Source organism: Haliotis asinina, chromosome 1, assembly GCF_037392515.1.
Source record: "Haliotis asinina isolate JCU_RB_2024 chromosome 1, JCU_Hal_asi_v2, whole genome shotgun sequence".
In the NCBI taxonomy this organism is placed as follows: domain Eukaryota; kingdom Metazoa; phylum Mollusca; class Gastropoda; order Lepetellida; family Haliotidae; genus Haliotis; species Haliotis asinina.
Window position 1 is genome coordinate 81,973,633 of NC_090280.1, and position 18,536 is coordinate 81,992,168.

Sequence of the window (18,536 nt, forward strand, 5' to 3'; positions counted from 1 at the left end):
TGTTTGTCAATCACCATTCAACCATAGAGCCTGGTTCGGAGGAAGAGTGTTACACCATAGATCCACAGTACAAACAGATCTCTAATGTTAGGCTTTCGTTTCATCAAATGTCAGATTACTGTCTGAGCTTTTCACATGCATGATATTTTCAATGTTCATGTACTGGTTCATCAGCACTGGAGGACACTGCGGTCGGTTCTATATTGATCAGCAAACACAAGATATCATCATCAGCCTAAGACTCATACTCAAGCATCATTTCTAATATCAAGCCTGTGTGGTCATAGGTAACTAGCACTAAAGACAAAATGTGAAGACAACTTTAGGGGAATATCTCATTCACTTTTGGAATCTTCAAGGAATCCAAGAGGGCAAGTTAGACAATTCCGTTTGAAAGAGCTCAACTGGACCACTAACAAACTGTTCAAAGCTGCCCCCTACGAACTGTGTCCAGTTTAAACAATGGACACCAGCTCCTTCAGAAAGTGCCAGTTCAGCATGTTATTCAACAGAATTCTTTCATCACGAATGAGTGAATGACTGGTTGTGTAGGCATCACCAGCAACATAGTAACTGTGTCTCTTAGCCACTGAAATACTGCATAAAAAATTAAAACAGGACGACAGATTTTTCAAACAAATATTTCTCCAACTGGACAACTCATTATCTGCAACACCATCTTTTCAACAAGATGTCCAAACATGTAGTTGGCAGTGAAAGTATTCATGTTTTGCAAGTGTGCAATGTACGGAAGTGGCGCCCTGGCTCTAACCCCACGGTGAATATGAAGGTGGCTGCTTAGTCTGTCTCACTGTCCCTCAGCCACAATATTTACCCTACAGCCAAGCCCTCCCTGCAACCCTAATGCCCTAATATGAAGCAAGTCTAGATTTTTCCAAGCTCTGAATCTCTGGTGTCCTGGGGCTCCTTTTCAATTTAAATGGGTTTATTTGTTACAATTGACATTTTGTATATATTCTGAAACTAAGCATTAGTCCAGTTGCTGCCATCTGCTATCACTATGCTGCTCCCTCCAGCAGTGCCGTATCCCCCTGCATGGACTTCTTCATCCAATGAACAGTCTGCGGCTGCATGAGTCATCCCAATAGTACACAGCTCTACAGCCTCACAAAAACACGTCTAGAAATAGATGCAAGACGTACCCACCACACTGTGATTATTTCTAATATTTCCCAATGTTGTGCTCAGACACTGTTTGCTGATATCATAGTCCTTTTATTGGTACAAATTGAGCAGTTGGCAAGTTAATTTTGTTTGGCTTTGATTTACAGTGAGTTGAAATTTAACATTAGAGCAATATTTTGAATTACAGACTGAAATATAGTATATAGAGTATCTAAGAAATATATCCTGCTAAAATATACTGCAATGTTGCTTTCTCTACAAAGATGGTCAAATTACAGAGTTATTGATTTGCACTTACTGATAACAGTGCAGGAATCGATCTCATTCAAACTAAAATTAAATGCTTTCAACTATGTTAACAAAAGATATTCTGTTTCAGCAATGTGAAAGCCAAACCAGGTATGTTAAGAACACTCAAGATGAAAAGGCTGAAAAGGATATATGCATCTGAGATCTATGCATCTGAGATTGCTGCATCTACTGAACCAAGAACCATTTTACCGGGTATGTTTAAGAACACTCCAGAAGACATAGAAAAAGAAGATATGCATCTGAGATAGGTGCATCTACTGAACCAAGAACCATTTTCATTATTCATAGAGCCATCAAAATTTGATAAGAATCAATAAGTGGACAAAAATGGTGGTCTTCAAGATGTTCTAGTGGCAGCTGTTGCAGCAAGAAGTGAAGCTGACATGGATGAAGCACATTAACACTGTATGGAGGAGAACTGGGATGTTGTGATCATGTTTGTGGCATGAAGTGCTGACTAGCAGTATGCAGTGTGCAGAATTTATGCTGGTCCAGTGGAAACTGGCTAGAAAAAATTCATGAGGACCACTAAATGGAAAGTTTACAGTAGTCATGGACCTAGATTTTCAAAGCTCTCTTAGCACTAAGATAGTCGTAAGTTAATGTTAATGTATGGCACTTAGAACTATCAGCACTATGAGAGCTTAAAAAATCTAGCCCAATTTCGACAGTGAATTTTTAAAGTAAATCTAGGAATGTCAGTTATTGTTCACTAACTGGTCCTGTGGTCTAGTGGGAAATTTTGAAAGGTTTCTTTCTCTGCGTATGTGATGAGCAAATTGAGATGAGGGAAAATTACATTTGAAGAGTGTGGACAGGATATCAGGATTGAGTGTGTAACAAATAGTGAGTGAGTGAGTGAGTGAGTTTAGTCTTACGCCGTACTCAGCAATATTTCAGCTATATGGAGGCGGTCTGTAAATAATCGTGTCTGGACCAGACAATCCAGTGATCAACAGCATGAGCACTGATCTGCACAAATGGGAAGCAATGACATGTGTCAATCTACTCAGCGATCCTGACCATCCGAGCCCGTTAGTCGCCTCTTATGACAAGCGTAGTCGCCTTTCATGGCCAGTATGGATATGTAACATGCCGTATTTAACATATACAGCTTGCAATACAGAATATGCAGTACAAACAGTATCTAATGCAGTGAGTGAGTTTAATTTTATGCAATATTTAAGCGGTATTCCAGCAATATCACAGGGTGAGGGAGGCAGGAGGGACACCTGAAATGGGCTTCACACATTGTACCCACAAGGGCAACTGAACCTGGGTCTTGGCAAACACTTTAACCACTAGGCTACCACGCAGTCCCACATATAATATAGAGTATGCGGTGTGATGATACACTATGAAGTATGACCTGAATATGCAGTATTTCAAATACTTCTTCTGCATATCTCAATAGGATTAACATAATCCAAGGTGTGAAAATGTGAAATTCTCAAAACCAAATAATTTCTGAATTTAATTTCCACTGAATACATTTGAATCTGAAAGAAGGACTTGGAGACAAAGATGTAACTGCAGGACGGATACCAGATATAGCCATGTCCAGAACAATGTGGAAAGCAATAGCAGCAAACTGTCAACACTTGACCTTTCGCCTCCTACCCCTGGCCATGCCTCCGCTTTCAGGGGTAACAAAGGGCTGACCCCATGCCTCCTCCAGTCAATAATACCTCACTAGGTCTGGGATTGGCCACAGAGTGGAGACAGGTGAACTTGTGTTGCCACTGACAGCTGGTGTGGGTGGAAACATGTCTCAACCTGCTCCTAGGGGGAGCTATTCAAACTTGTTAATGGGGTATATGCTCTGCCAGGCTGAGTTGGAAAGAGGGATGATTTGCTGGAGATCATACACCAGACTTGCCATTTCAGATAATACAAGACATCCACAAATGATAGCGCTCCACGCTGGACAGTACATATGGATTAGAATAGATTTGACACTCACAATGTCCCCTACTCGTTTTTAAAAATTATTTTTTACAAGACAACATGAATGTCAAATATAGATTCGGTGAAGATCCATATGCTTTAAGAAACATGAACTCCATAGCTATTGGTCGGTTAACAATGGAACAATTAGATAACAGATATTTCCCAACACAGAACATTTAGCTTTTCAACATTTCATTTCCTAGTTGATATAAAGGAAATTAAACATATACAAATCAAATTCTAATCATTGATGTCAAGCTTACAGCAATCAGTTTACTTGACAAATGCTTTGCCTCTGAATACTTAACTGAACCTGAGGAAATCTGACTGACTTCATTTAAGGTTTTGGCAGTGCAGGTGAGGGAAGGTATGAGAGAGTGTAATGTGCATCAGGGACATACATTTCAATAACTTCATTTGGATATACAACATAACTAATGTCATGCAGTATGTACACATATTCAGCGAATCCTTCAAACAACCATATGGTGTACAGATGTCCCACTGGAGGACAACTGCTGCATCCATATTGTCAGAGACCCTCAGGATAATGGCCTCTGTGGCTGTAGAACTGGCTAATAAATCCTAACTTGTGGCATAGCAAATAAATATAAGAGGTTCGGTCATAAAACACTCACAGGTTATAAAGTAACTCTGAGATAGTAATGCCAATTCAGCGAAAATTACCAAGAGGCTATAGGTGTTAACAGTTTTACACTGGTGCTATGAGCAACCGATTCCTTCACTCTTGGATATTCATCGCTGCAGAGATATGTCCCAGAATCCTGGTTAGAGACTCAAACACAGAGAGCAGACACTCCTTTCGCTCCTAACACAAAGAGAAAACAGACCTTTTGTTCCAAACAGAGAGTGGACACCCCTTTCGTTCCTAACACAGAGAGTGGACACACCTTTTGTTCCAAACAGAGAGTGGACACCCCTTTCGTTCCTAACACAGGGAGGCGACACACCTTTTGCTCCAAACAGAGAGTGGACACACCTTTTGTTCTTAACACAGAGAGGGGATGCTCTCTTTGTTCCAAACGACGAGTGTGGATACCCCTTTTCAGTCCCTACATCAACTTTTTCCCCACTGTCATTAACTGGTCCGTATGGGTTGCAGTCTGATTCACAGTCCCTTAACTGTTATTTTTCCTTCTGCCTTCTACAAAGATCCTAAATGGAACATTGCTTAAAACGACATAAAACCATGCTTATCCACTCAGTCATCCAGAGTGATGTACCTGAACATACCCCCCATGTTTCCCTGCCATATCAATATAAACCATGGCTAACATTATCCAGAAGTCAAGAGTCAAGTCAATCTCAAGTTGCCTGTACTCACAAGCTAACAACAGCACAATCCTACTGAATCCCGAAGACTTGTAATTAACGCATCTGTTCAACTGAGTAATCTGGCTGACTCTGAAGGTCGCATGCAGTTCATTGTACCCCAGCTGACTCAAGTTCCTGACTCTATTTGGTGACCCTAGATGCTGACACTAATGGACCGTGTCCATGATAAATAAAGACTGTGGCAGCAAACTTTTCTTATTAAAAAACCTCCAACAAAACAAATTAAACCTGTTCACAACATGCAACTATCATCACAACAACATTGTCTTATAGACATATAACAAATAAAACCTCTTCACGATCAAGGATCATCACAGGAACTCTTTCTTGAAGAGATATCAGAAATGAAATTATTACTAGTTAATTGCTTTCATTATCTCATGACAACTTTTATCCAAGATCAGTGTTAAATGTTACCCCTTAAGGAAATAGATTTTTGATTAACAAATGACTTAATATACAAGGGTCATCTGACAAAAACTCTTTAAGCAAAGGCTGAATCGGGTTGATTGGAGTTAACATTTAATGATTCAGCCTTATATGACCTTCAAAGTGAATGAGACCTAGTTCACACAGGCCTACTAAAGAAAACATTCCCACTGGGCAGAAAATTGCAAAAAAATTCCACATTAATCATGGAAATAGCAATATAAATATATTACCTCACTAATGAAAGAGTAAAAACAGTAACTTTAAAACTGGATAAGAAATGAAGAGTCTGCAAATTTAATTTTGCGCAGGTTTTTCTTTGGTACTCCTGATAACATTGGTTCAGGAGGGGAGGAGCCCTGATATACCATTGCCTAAGGAACTAATGGTCATCCAGATGGAAAATTGTTGCTGGGAGAGACTGACAACAGTCTAGATGGTCCATCCAGCCTGATTTCATTATTGACCAGGGTTCCATCTCAGTGTTGTTAGCTGTGACCTTGTAATGAACTCATAGCCCAGTGGCTGCAGATCACCACTAGTTCACTCACCGGACACACATGATAAATACATGTTCTGGGCTGGTGACACTGAATGAACACAGTTCAATATGGATGAATACATTCATGACAGTTGTGTTCAAATCAGTCTCACAAATGTTTACACTGTATACAGATCTGGGGCCAACTGTTCAGGCTGAGTGGCCCTGAAGAATGTATAGACCTGTGGAAATCATAATGGATAGTTATGGGTAAATTCCCATGATCCCTTGCGCTGATAAAGAAACGGAAATGCTATGTCTAGCTTGGGAAAGATGATAACAAAGTGTACCCTTAAATCCACAGAGCATCACTCTGGGAATAGCTTGAAAGGTTAGGAACATTATGATGAGTGCTCAGAAATTGCTGCATTTAATATCTGTCAATTATATCTCTGTCAAGATGGCAAGGTTAGGGAGATACAATACAATAGACTCTAAAAGCATATCTGGCCACAACATTGGAGCTTTATTACTTGGATTATTGTGTTTTGAACATACTGAAACGTTTGATGAATTTCCAATGCTTGTGATTTCTAATTATCAATAAAAAAAGAACATTCTGCAGATTTAGTTTCTGCATCTCATTAGGTGGAATATTACTGATTGCAACATTAAACAACAATGTAGGCTGTTAAGTTTTAAGAAAGAACAATATAGACATCTCTATAGCCATGATAACACTTAACTGGGATATACGTCTCTTCCTCAACGCCATGAAGTGAATACGATACGATTTACAGATATATAGAATGCATATGGATATTATTCATGAATACTTTATTGATAATAGCATGGAATTAAAATAGCAAACAGTCATGTAATTGCTGAAGTTAAAACAATCGTTATACCCTTCCATCTGTACTAGACAAAATAAGTTAAGGACATTTGCTTTCGAATGATTGATATTTTATCAGCGTCTCAGGGAGTACATAGATCATTATTCATAATATCAAAACTTACATATATGCCTAACTATTTTTGTCCAGTATATTTGACAATCATGCATTGCTACTGCGGCATCTTTCTAAGGTAGGTGTGTGATATACCTAAAACAAGGGCCCTTCAAATGGTCAGAAAATCAGTCTCATTATTTCATGATGGAATTTCCTCAAGCCCAATACATCACCCAAATGGTTTGGTGTCAGACTAATTTCATTGTACTTTAAGCTCTTATGACCTCAGTGGCTAACACTATACTGGAAAACACTAATTTCCATTTGAACACACAAGGATAATACACAGCCTCAGCAGGTTGGATACACAATACTTATAGCACAGATATTAGCAGGAACAATGACCCATGTACAACATTGTATACATGTCTGTTCAAGGCTGAACATGTTCTTCCATCAGGCTGTAGCCCTCATGTCACTATAAGCCCTGCTGGTACAAGGTGGGGATATCTATAATACAGGGTGCACACCTGCTACAGGGATATGGGTCATGGAGGGCAGGGGTGATTGATGGAGAGGAAATAGGGCATCATTTATGAATATTTTGAAAATAGGTCACAGTGTGTTTGATATTTTTTTGTTGCACTTATGGCCAAGAATAGCATTGGAGGGAAACACTTAAGTATATATTGATGACTGCTGTGAGATAAGGTGTGATGAACTGAGTAGGTGTGAGAACTGACTCAAGACTAAAGAATAAATGACCAAATTAAGGTGGTGGTGCTTTGAGAGCTGTAGGTAGCTGTGAAAGCTTGAGCTTTGACAGAGACATAATCACGATAATGGGGGACTTAGACAAGATTCAGATAAGAGGATCGGGTAAGGCATATCCAGGGGGTGTCTAGACAGACTGGTAGGTATGGGGCAGGTAGATGAGAATGTCGGCACAAGCTAAAGCTGGAGAATTCACAGGTAGAAGTGGGAAGGCACAGGTACACTTGAGGAAAGACAGAGATTTAAGGCACAAGTAGTCAAGAGGGAAGGCAAATGCAGATGTGAGGGAGGGCACCTCTCAATGCATGGGAAGGGACAAATTTTCAGAAAAGTGAGAGAAGAGAGGCAGGCACAGGTAGGATATGTGGAAGGTACCAGTACAAGCAGCGGTTTCAATACTCTCCTCCCACAGCTTTGTGACTGACTGGCCTATCTGGCAGCAGAGTTCAGCTGCACTGTTTACGTGCCACCAAGCTGGCTCTAGTCTACAGATTTCATTGATTCTCCATACATGCCTGAGGGCTGCTTCATTGTGCAACATCACATGTCATCAGGAGCTACTACAGCAATTCTGCCCTACAAGCTGTGTGGAGTTAGTCAACCGTTTTGTGTTCCATTTATGTCAGTATGTCACCGAAAAATATGGCATGAAATTCTAGGGCTACAATTATATAGCACATCCTAATTGCTTGTGAATTATGCAACTCTGTCATGTTAAGAGAATCGAGTAACATTCAAAATATAAATTAATTATAAATACCCCCATTTTAGTTGATTAAATACAATGTCAAATACCCATGCCAAACACAGTCCTTACTAAGTTCTACATAGACAAGACATCAATAAACAATTAAACTGAATGTCAATAAACATGACATGTACACATGTGTCATATGTTGTAATGAATCTTCATTTAGATAAATTATCTGTGATTCAAAATTCAGTCCTCTTTGCAGCCAGGGGAATTATTTTGTTCAAATTTGGGTGTTCCTAAATTTTGAAGCATTCTAGCATTGAATTTCAACAGTTCATTTAACTTAAGTCACTTATATTAAATTCTTCTCATAGTTTGGTCACCTTGTGAGAGTTAAGACCTCTGTAAGTGTAATGATGTAACAGGATGAACTAGGACATGTTTTAATTACATTAAGGGACTTTAATGACACTTGCTTCAGGCCAAAGGTCTGTTTCTGATAAAGACCTATATCAATTTCTGTTCATTAAGACATACATTGTACCATCTAAATCAAAGATATAATTGATTCAAAATACAAATCAGATTCATGCTGAACTAACATAATTCTCTACAATGTTCCCACTGATTCTTCAATACAGTGTTTCCGTTTATCCTGCCTGTACACCTCAGACAAGATAAATGTTTTATTCTCATTGCCGTAACCAGGACAAAGACAATTATCTTCTTAAAGGTCACCCATATACCAGAATAGAACAGAGGAAGTTACTTCATCCTTGACTTGTAATGTGTGCCATTTGCTCCTATGCATTTGTCACTTTCAATCATTCCTTCATGACATGAGATATGTGGTTGTGAAAAAAAACACATCCACAGACAAATATATGTAACACATATGCCACTCATGGCTGAGGCTTTCCACTCCGATGTCATTCAGTCCTTATGTGGTCAAAACTTAATGTCATCATTCCTTTACAAATCTTATTACTCACAAATAAATGTCAAAGAAATCCGACATTTTCAGAAGCCATACCTGCTTGAAGCAAAAGGTTTAAAAAAGTCCCACAAGTTGTATACATTTTCATTTCAAACATATCAAGATTATTTACAGACCAGCGCCATATAGCTATAATATTGATGATTGTGGCATGAAACTAAACTCATAATTGGATTTTGATTAACCTTCTCTGACCCCTAACCATTATATAGCTCATTTTTCTCTAGCTTTTTAACAAAACTATTAGACTGATATCAATAATGTTTCTGACCAAACCCAATTTAAAAGGGCGTCTTGAATTTCATTCACCGTACTCACTTCTACTCATCTAGGCTAATTTGTTTAGCTGACAGCTGTTCTGAAACCATCCCACATTTCTGTCATCAAATCATCTCAAAACAACATGAATCAACTGTGTTCGGGCTACAGTATTTGGACATTTACTAACAAATATGTTAATGTAAATCAAAATTAGACACCATGGGTATCCATCAATCAGCTTTTTAAAACTAAAGACTAAAAACTATGTATTTTTTAACATTAACAAACAATGTTGTTCGCTATGTTCACAGATAGTGTTCTGTTGTAACCCTCAACAAAGGAGACCTGTGAAGATCTGGGGTAGAACAGATCTTCAGCAGGTGAGGTGACTAATGGGAATAGGTGGTCAGACTCGCTGACTTGGTTGACACACGTCATCGATTCCCAATTGTGCAGATTGATGTTCATGCTGTTAATCACTGGACTGTCTGGTTTACTCTATTACTTACAGAAATGGAATCGGGTGGTGGGTTGATAAGTATGACCGTCTCCCAGTTGCATAGACTGATGCCATGCTATTGATCACTGGATTGTTTTGTCCAGAGTGACTATTTACAGACTATCAACACATTTCTATGTGATGATAACAGCAAACTAAACCAAAAAGGTCTGCTGCGTATATGATCTACGTATACAAACAAATCTACGATCAATATGAGTGATGAAATCGTCCCATATATACTGGCTGAACTTTGCAGTAAATATATGTCAAAGCATGATTGTAAATAAATGTGCAGGCACAGTATTGGGTGATTGGGCAATTGAGTCAGTGCTTGAGTGAGTGAGTGCTTCAGTGACTGCATAAGTGAGTGAGTGAGAGAGTGAGCGTGCCGACAGCTGTGCCTTCAAGATAAATCTCACTGTGTATCTGAGGTGATCACACATGAAAACCACCAACAAAACCACACTGTCTAAATTCAGGAATATTTCTCACATCAGTCTTGTAGATCTAAGCCCTCTTTCTAAAACAGAACCTATTCAAACATGATGATCCTATCTAATTCTCAACCCAGACCTTGAAACACAATATCTCACACTCCAACACCCAGTTCAAAATGAGCTGTATCTCTCTCAAATTCACAAAACAGAATGATATGTAACAGTGCTTAAAGAAGCAATCAAGTGAGGATGCCATAAACTATTTTAATCAACTTGCTTGCCTACTGCATCAATCAACCAATGACACACCCACCACATTCTTTACTCCAGTGATCTAACTTAATTCCCAATGTTTCAGAATATCACACACAGCCAGGCCAAGCAAATATTACATTTAATGTATACTGTTTCAAAAGATGGCATTAATCTAGATAAAACATTTACAAATGTGAAAAAAAATAAACCAATTCCTGTTTAGGCCAGACAAACTGTGTTTCATGTATAACAGATTTTTGTCCTCAGAAAAACTAGAAGCAGGAGGGAAAATGTTGAAAATATAATCACCAAGCAAAGTAATATTCCTTCTAAATACTCTAAGTATTTCACATTTGGCAATTTATGAAGTGAAAATGGGACCAGAAATAATCTAAAAGAACACTTTTCTGTAAGTTTGCATTTCTGGCCCATAATATTATCTGGATTCTATTTTTTGAGGGGGAAAAATTAATTTTATTTTTTTTACTTATTCATGAAAAATATGACAAGTGGATCCATAAAACAAGAAATAAAATTGGTCTGGCCTTATGGATAAAATTAAAGCAGGTCAGTATGGTAAAGAGGTGATCCTTTCAATGAACTTAAAAGTGTTCTTTCTATAGGTTCTAATATATTTAATGTTATATGCCTTGTTACAACACTGATACAAAGCAGTTCTAAAAAAGAACATATCCAATTTTCGCTTCACCAACCTATCCAGCACATTGGTTTGAGAAAACAATAAGAAAGCCTGTAAGCTGCACTACGAACAAAGCGAAATGATCAATGTTGACTGTCTTCAGATGGTAACCTGCAGCAGCAGAGGTCTGACGTGTTCTGTTGACGCACAACACAACCTACTGACGGAGCAAGGCAAAACAAGCTGACGGTACAATCCCAACCATCACAGGAATACCACCAACTCTCATCGATGATGCTTCGAGCAGGTGATTAAGGGATCTGTTTATCAGGCTGCCTAACCTATTAGACTCAGTCACATGGTCAACTGTGTACACTCAGTTGCTCAAATATGGCCAATAAACCCAATGGTAGTTGAAATAGCTTTACATTTCTCATGGCAAATTAAGTTCAGTTTGCAGATTTGCTGATCCTAAATTAATTTTGTGAAATTATCACACATCTATAATGGTATTAAGGTCAGAACAGGTCATTATGGTGAATCTAAGTGTGACAAAGTATATATTATTTTTTTAGCTCTTTAATCATGTTATCACATTGAACATCATATATTACAAAGGAGTCAATAATACTGCTAGGGGTGTTGTCTTTCACACTAAAAAACATTGAAAACAGCTAATAATTTAAAGATTTAGGTATAAGAGACCATTTCAGTAACAGGGGGCAAGAAAATGTGATATATGACTGTGACAGTACACTGGCAACTCATTGACAACCAGCCATTTTCATTAGTTGGAGGTTCCAGTTCAAAGTAGGTTCATGGACAAATCAGTCATCTTTCAAGACAGTTTCCTGAAGCATTTTGTCCATACATTATTAAAGTCTGTAGCTAGTCATCTTGTGTTTCGAGCAAGTGAATGTAAAATTATTGATGCTATCTGATAGAATAACCCAAAACACATACTGGAAGATCTGCTTGTAAGCTGTTAGATCTAACCAATTAATTAATTTTCTTGGGCATTACGTCAGTTCACTATCTATCAAACTTATGCCTTTTTAACTATTTTGTCAGAATATTGTGCACAAAAAACCCACATCCAAGGAAATTTGTTGTGTGATAACAATTAGGCTGCTAAAATGAGGGGAATTTTCTTTGTTTCTTTTAAGAAAATGTTCCAGTGATATGTAAACATTCATGCCAGTGGGCCACAAGTCAGAACCGTTTGACTGAATGTAACTGTACATTAACTAGTAAAGAAGTGAGTGAGTGAGTTTAGTTTTACGCCACACTCAGCAATATTCCAGCCATATGGTGGCGGCCTGTAAATAATCGAGTCTGGACCAGACAATCCAGTGATCAACAAAATGAGCATTGATCTGTGCAATTGGGAGCCGATGACATGTGTCAACCAAATCAGCAAGCCTGACCACCCGATCCCGTTAGTCGCCTCTTACGACAAGCTGAGTCGCCTTTTATGGCAAGCATGGGTTGCTGAAAGCCTATTCTACACCAGGACCTTCACTGTCTACTAGTAAAGAAAGATGGAAATGCCATAGTACATGGGCTATTAAAATGAATCCAAGGGAATTGAAATTATGTTGAGTTTTCCCCTCATATGTTATGGGTACAATGTGTGAAGCCTGTGGCTGGTGTCCTCCACCATTGTATTGTTGGAGTATTACTAAAGGCGTCCTAAAAGCTCCCTTCCTCCCTTGTAAATCTAAATAGGTGGCTGGGTAGCAGAGTGGTTTAGGTGTTTGCTCATGACGCAAAAGACCTGGGTTTGATTCATACCATGGGTACAATGTGTGAAGTCTATTCTGGCATCCCCACTGTGATATTGCTGGAAGTAATACTCATTCAAAATAATGAAAGGTGGGTTTGGATGGAAATCTAACCAACATTAATATATTATCATGAAGAGGGAATTGTTGTATAAACGTTTACTCCATAATAACACCAACCCATAAACAGTACCTATCAGAAGATCTCAGCCAGAATGCAAGCGTTGTAATATGTATATGTACATATATCCAAGCTGATGGATGATGAGTGCAGACTGCTGACTGCCACATAATCACTAGTTCATTTAGTGTTGTAATTAACATGTGTGAGCAATGATGACTATCATATTACCTCCAGCAGGCTTGGCAACACACCCTTGTATTTATACCATCAGTACTTGTAACCTACCTCAATTGTCAACAGCAGAGGATCAATGTAGTACCACACAAACTGCACCTACTGAATTCCTGGGCTGTGAGTACACTGTTATTGCTAGTGTGTTCCACACAGTGAACGAGTAACGAGTACTGATACACGTTGCTTTGAAGATCCAGAATCAATTTTCACCTTGCGTTACATGTTGTAATAAGTAGCCTGATATTTTAAAAAGAAATGATTCATGTCACACTGAATTGATGTGGTATGGGTGCAGTGAACATACTGGGTATGAGAAATGGGGTGTGTCCCATGCACATACCCCGGGTCTGCTAATAGTGACTTGGAAATTTGTGTTTATTTATCAAAGTTCTTGCGTTCTTACTGATTCATGCATCAAATTGTGGGTAAACAAAAGTGATTCAAAACAATTAATGACCTGAGACCAGTTTCCTGCTAAACCTCTAAAATGTCATCATCACAAATTAGTTACCTGAAGTATATCACTGTGAAGCACAAAACCCTGTCACATGGATATAAAGAACTTGCCAAAAACCTAGTCCTTGTATAATTGATAAAGAATTCAAACTGCAGAAGAATAATCACAATCACTACAAATATCCAGATAAAGAAACCTCACAGCTTACTTCTACACAGAAGACTAATTTCAAATCATAAATGTCTCTGTCCGTCTCTATGATCTATCTGTCTCTATTATTTCCCATGATTATGTGTAATTGGACCCTGATTACACGGGATGTTTATATTGCTATCAACATGTTTGTGTGGTCCACGCTTATTTACAATCGACTGTAAACAAAATATAGTGCACAGCTCACTGTGCAGTATCCAAACAAAGGCCCTGTATGATAAATATTATTCTACATTGCCTTTGGCATAACGATATCTTTTGAAAACAAACAAGCTAAATAGACAACCTACAATATTCAAAAGAATCAAAGTAATACCAATCAATATGTGTTTACATGGTGCACCTGCCTATGACCTTCCCAAAGTCAACAGGTAATTCTTGTGTACGCTGACAAATAACACACTTCACACCCAACCCTATGGCAAGTCAATGTGCAACACAAGTGTCATTCCGTGCTCAATACAAGCTACCTACACAAAAAGGCCAGGCTAATTGAGTTGTCAGTTGTGAATGTGCAACATGACATAAGCTGAAGCTTCTGTTGCAGATGCTGTGAAACACCTGGGTTCAATACAACCTTAGTGCTAAGACTATATAAGTCTATGTTAAGGCATGGAAGTTATGACCATCTTGGCGCTAAGATCACTGATTTGGTTAAACCAGCTTGGTGCACTGACACAAGTGAATTTATTCTTATGCCGCATTTAGCAGTATTCCATCAGTATCGTGGCGAGGTACACCAGAAAGAGGCCATTTCAATACCATTTCACACACTGTACCACAGTGGGCAATCAAACCCTTGTCTTTGGAGTGATGAGTGAGCGCATTAACCACTAGGCTACCCTCTGCACGTGCATGAATATTCAGCAGCAAGGAATCAGCCATGTCGAGAACACTACTGTCTACTAAAGCTGTGCACACACACTAAACTGTTTTGCAAACAATACCATTTCAAGACTTGATAAACACTGTAACTATCCATTATGAAACAGGCACCATTACAATTGAAAGACAGTTCAATGTGCAAATAGTTGTGAACACAAGAGATATTCGATTCATTTGCCTGACAATGTAACAATACTATTGTATACGATGTATGTACTTCTCCTTGAGCATTATTTGCTTGATAAAGGAATGTTACATCTACTACGACAAAGAAACTGTTTGTCCACAAAAAGTATTCCTCTTAATCATACCACTACCAGCTTCTCAATGCCACTTATAGACCCTATTATAAATTATTTGGTTAGTATTCATCAAGCCATTCAGAAAATATCCAGTGAAATGTTTCTTTTAATAAATAAATACTCTAAATTATTATTCTATTTTAACACCATTAAAATGTTTTTGAAAGCATAAAAGGACTAATTGGAGAAATTTTGACCATTGACACGAGATAAAAAAATAATGAAGAAAGCAATCATACAAACCAAAATGACACCAGTCTTGAAAAAACGTAACCTCAAGCAAATGTCAACATCGTTTCAAATAGGAAACTTCACTGTCTGTTAATTAATCTAATTATTCTTTATCATGATACTAGGAAGATTTGGTACAGTGGTCAAGTATCAGATCCTACAAAAGAGGCAGTTGAGTAAGTAAAAAGGTTCAGAGTGTCATACTTAATTCACTTATGTTTGGAGTTTTAACAGCATTAAAAGGTGATACTTGACAAAGGCAAGACTTTGTACATGTACATATGTATCTGTCTGTTGGCTTTATTTCACGTGATGGGGTAAGAGTATACTCCAAAAATGTCATACTCATCATAATATCGAAGCTGACATCCATATATCCTCGCCTTTAATTTATGTTTTACTTATAATTTGTTCATATGTTTAAGGAAATTCAAGTTAAGTGATCACAAGCGATATAAGTATTTTTTCCTGCAGTGCAAAAAGGTGTGTTGATGTCATTAATCCCAATAATGACAAATCCCTACTGTGCACTCATACAGGATTAGCCAATAATGTGTTGCGCATAAGCTGCATGACTAATCAGAATCTGAAGTGAAGTTCAAGGTGGGATAGAAATAAATACATATTGAAAATATCACAACAAAAGGCATTGAGGTACTCATGGCATATCGAGGTGTGGTTTAATAAAATACGTTGACCGAAGAATCTCTCCTACTTTATCAGTGGACTTCAGTGTGGTTTAAAACTTTAAACACAAGATTATTTACAAATACTAAGAACATTATTTTCAAGTCACAGCTGTTATTCAGCTCAAGTCAGGTCATGCTGAAAAACAAGGAGATTCTACATGGCTTTCAAAGAAGGTGTCATACTACTGCCATAATTGGTAAGACTGGTCTAAGTATAAGACAGATAGCATCACCATGTAAACACAAGGATGATTAATAATATAGATGTATAAGAACTAGTCATCTCTGGAACAAGGGTGATAACAACAAACCAACCCGTGTGTACTTCATAACAAACCTGCCAGTAATCATCAGCAAGAACTAACTCATCAAATGTGTATATCTTCATTATTGAAACACACATGTACAACAACGATAAACCCTTTGACTTGCTTAACGTTTCAAAACTGGCTGATATGACTGTTATCGCTCTCTAAATTCTGACACTCAGTAATTTTTGAGTGAGTGAGTTTAGTTTCATGTCGCACTCAGCAATATTCCAGCTATATGGCAGCGGTCTGTAAAGTCTGTAATCAAGTCCGGACCAGACAATCCAGTGACCAATGACATGAGCATCGAACTGCGCAATTGGGAACCGATGACATGTGTCAACCAAGTCAGCGAGTCTGACCACCACATCCCGTTAGTCGCTTTTTATGGCAAGCATGGATTGCTGAAGGCCTATTCTACCCCGGGACCTTCACAGGTTGTTATATTTCTAACATTTCATAGTAAATGTAACAAATTTACAATAATGTTTTGATTGCAGCTATTATCAGTGTTTGAATCCTGAAAGTTATTTGAATGGTGAATGGTATTTCATGGTAAAAATATATAACACAATTTTACAACATTTTGACTGTAGCTGTACAGATTGTCATTTAGAGAGTCATCGTCTCGGACTGGTCATGGGATTTTCTCACGAATCAGCTGTTTCAGACGACAATCGCCCTACATAATGTCTCCTGCAGATCAGTTCATGTGCTCAGCTTAAGCTGTGTAACAGAATTCGACACTGTTTCGTCTCCTTTTTATTTGGAAGGTTAAAAAACGCAACTAACCAGACTGTGCAGGTAATGTGACATGCATTCAGTTTGGATGAATGGGTGTATATAAAAGGTATGGCATGGAATGAAGACGATTATGGGCCCTAGTTCACCACAGACGTCTGAGTTAGGGGAAGAATGCAAATGGGAGATAATGTACTGCACAGGGCAAGTTATATTTAGCCACATGACATACTTTCTCAGTTGGAACACGTTTGGCAGATTAGCCCAAATATTTGTAATACTTACTTCAACTATGAACACAGTGTGAGTAAAACTGTACCTGAACTGACCTTATTGCTGTGTTAAGTGACTAAGTAGCATGAATCAGTACAGTTGATGAACCCATGAACCTGCCAGCCCACATTGCCCTTAACACTGAGTGCATCATTTCACAACAAAGGCGAACCACGACAGCCCACTCGTGAAGCCAAATACAGCGTTTTACTAGCAGAGTTCGCCCCAATCGAACACACAGATACGCGAATATTGACTGTACATACCCGCCAGTATGTTTTCACGTACAGTTTCATTTACATTGTGTATGTAATTGGCGATTCTATGTCAACGTTTTACACAAAGAAGCTCGACAATGGAATGTAGCTGACTTACCATACAACACCAAACGCCCCGTATCCAATGGGTCTATCTGGTTGAGCGTCCTGGGCAGGAACCACTTGATAATATGGTACAGCCACTGCCGCTGCCAAAATCGCCCCTTGGGTGGGGGTTTGGGCGGGTCCCCCTTGGAAAGACATCATGTGTCGAGAGTTATGTCGCTGGCCAACCACCGCCATTGCCTAAGTCACCCAGCACTAGGCTGCCGAAAAATTATGTGAATTGCAGGTTTTATCACGTATGCATGTCCAAAAGCGTGGTTTTCGGTTAGATGGAAGTCTCTCCTAGTCCTATGGAGAGTTTGGTGGCTATATGTGGGAGAAAACCAACAAAATAAACCGAAGATGTGGAGACCAACGGAGCACTGACTCACACGCCGATTCAGCGAAGCCAGCACACAAAGAGGGTCACGTGACCACGCGCTGCGTTCCCAAGATTCGCTACATCGAGGCTTCCTTTTGAGGTCCCTATTATTTTAGGCATTCCTTTGAATTTATGTAGGTAAATGATATCAGTGTGAACAGTGTCATTCCCATGTCTGCATATTGGTCCATGCTAGATGTAGATATAATCTACATGGGCCATTATGATAAAATATTTGTGTTTATTATCATAAATGAATGTTAAAATGTTGTTATTGTGCCGATGTTTTCACGTCATATTACTCTCATAACTCACTAAATGAGAGAGACTTGAATGAAAATGTCAAATGTTGTGTTCCATATTC

The 18,536-nt window shown here is 38.5% G+C and overlaps 1 protein-coding gene across 1 annotated transcript in view; it reads right to left on the minus strand.

Moving 5' to 3' along the window:
* Positions 1 to 18,219, minus strand: part of LOC137298031 (serine/threonine-protein kinase NLK-like) — a 55,548-nt gene extending 37,329 nt beyond the window's left edge. The window contains exon 1 of the mRNA XM_067830070.1: positions 17,804 to 18,219. Within this exon, the coding sequence (XP_067686171.1) occupies positions 17,804 to 17,988 (185 nt within the window). The 5' untranslated portion in view covers positions 17,989 to 18,219. The remainder of the gene's footprint in view (positions 1 to 17,803) is intronic.
* Between the last annotated feature and the right edge of the window lie 317 nt (positions 18,220 to 18,536).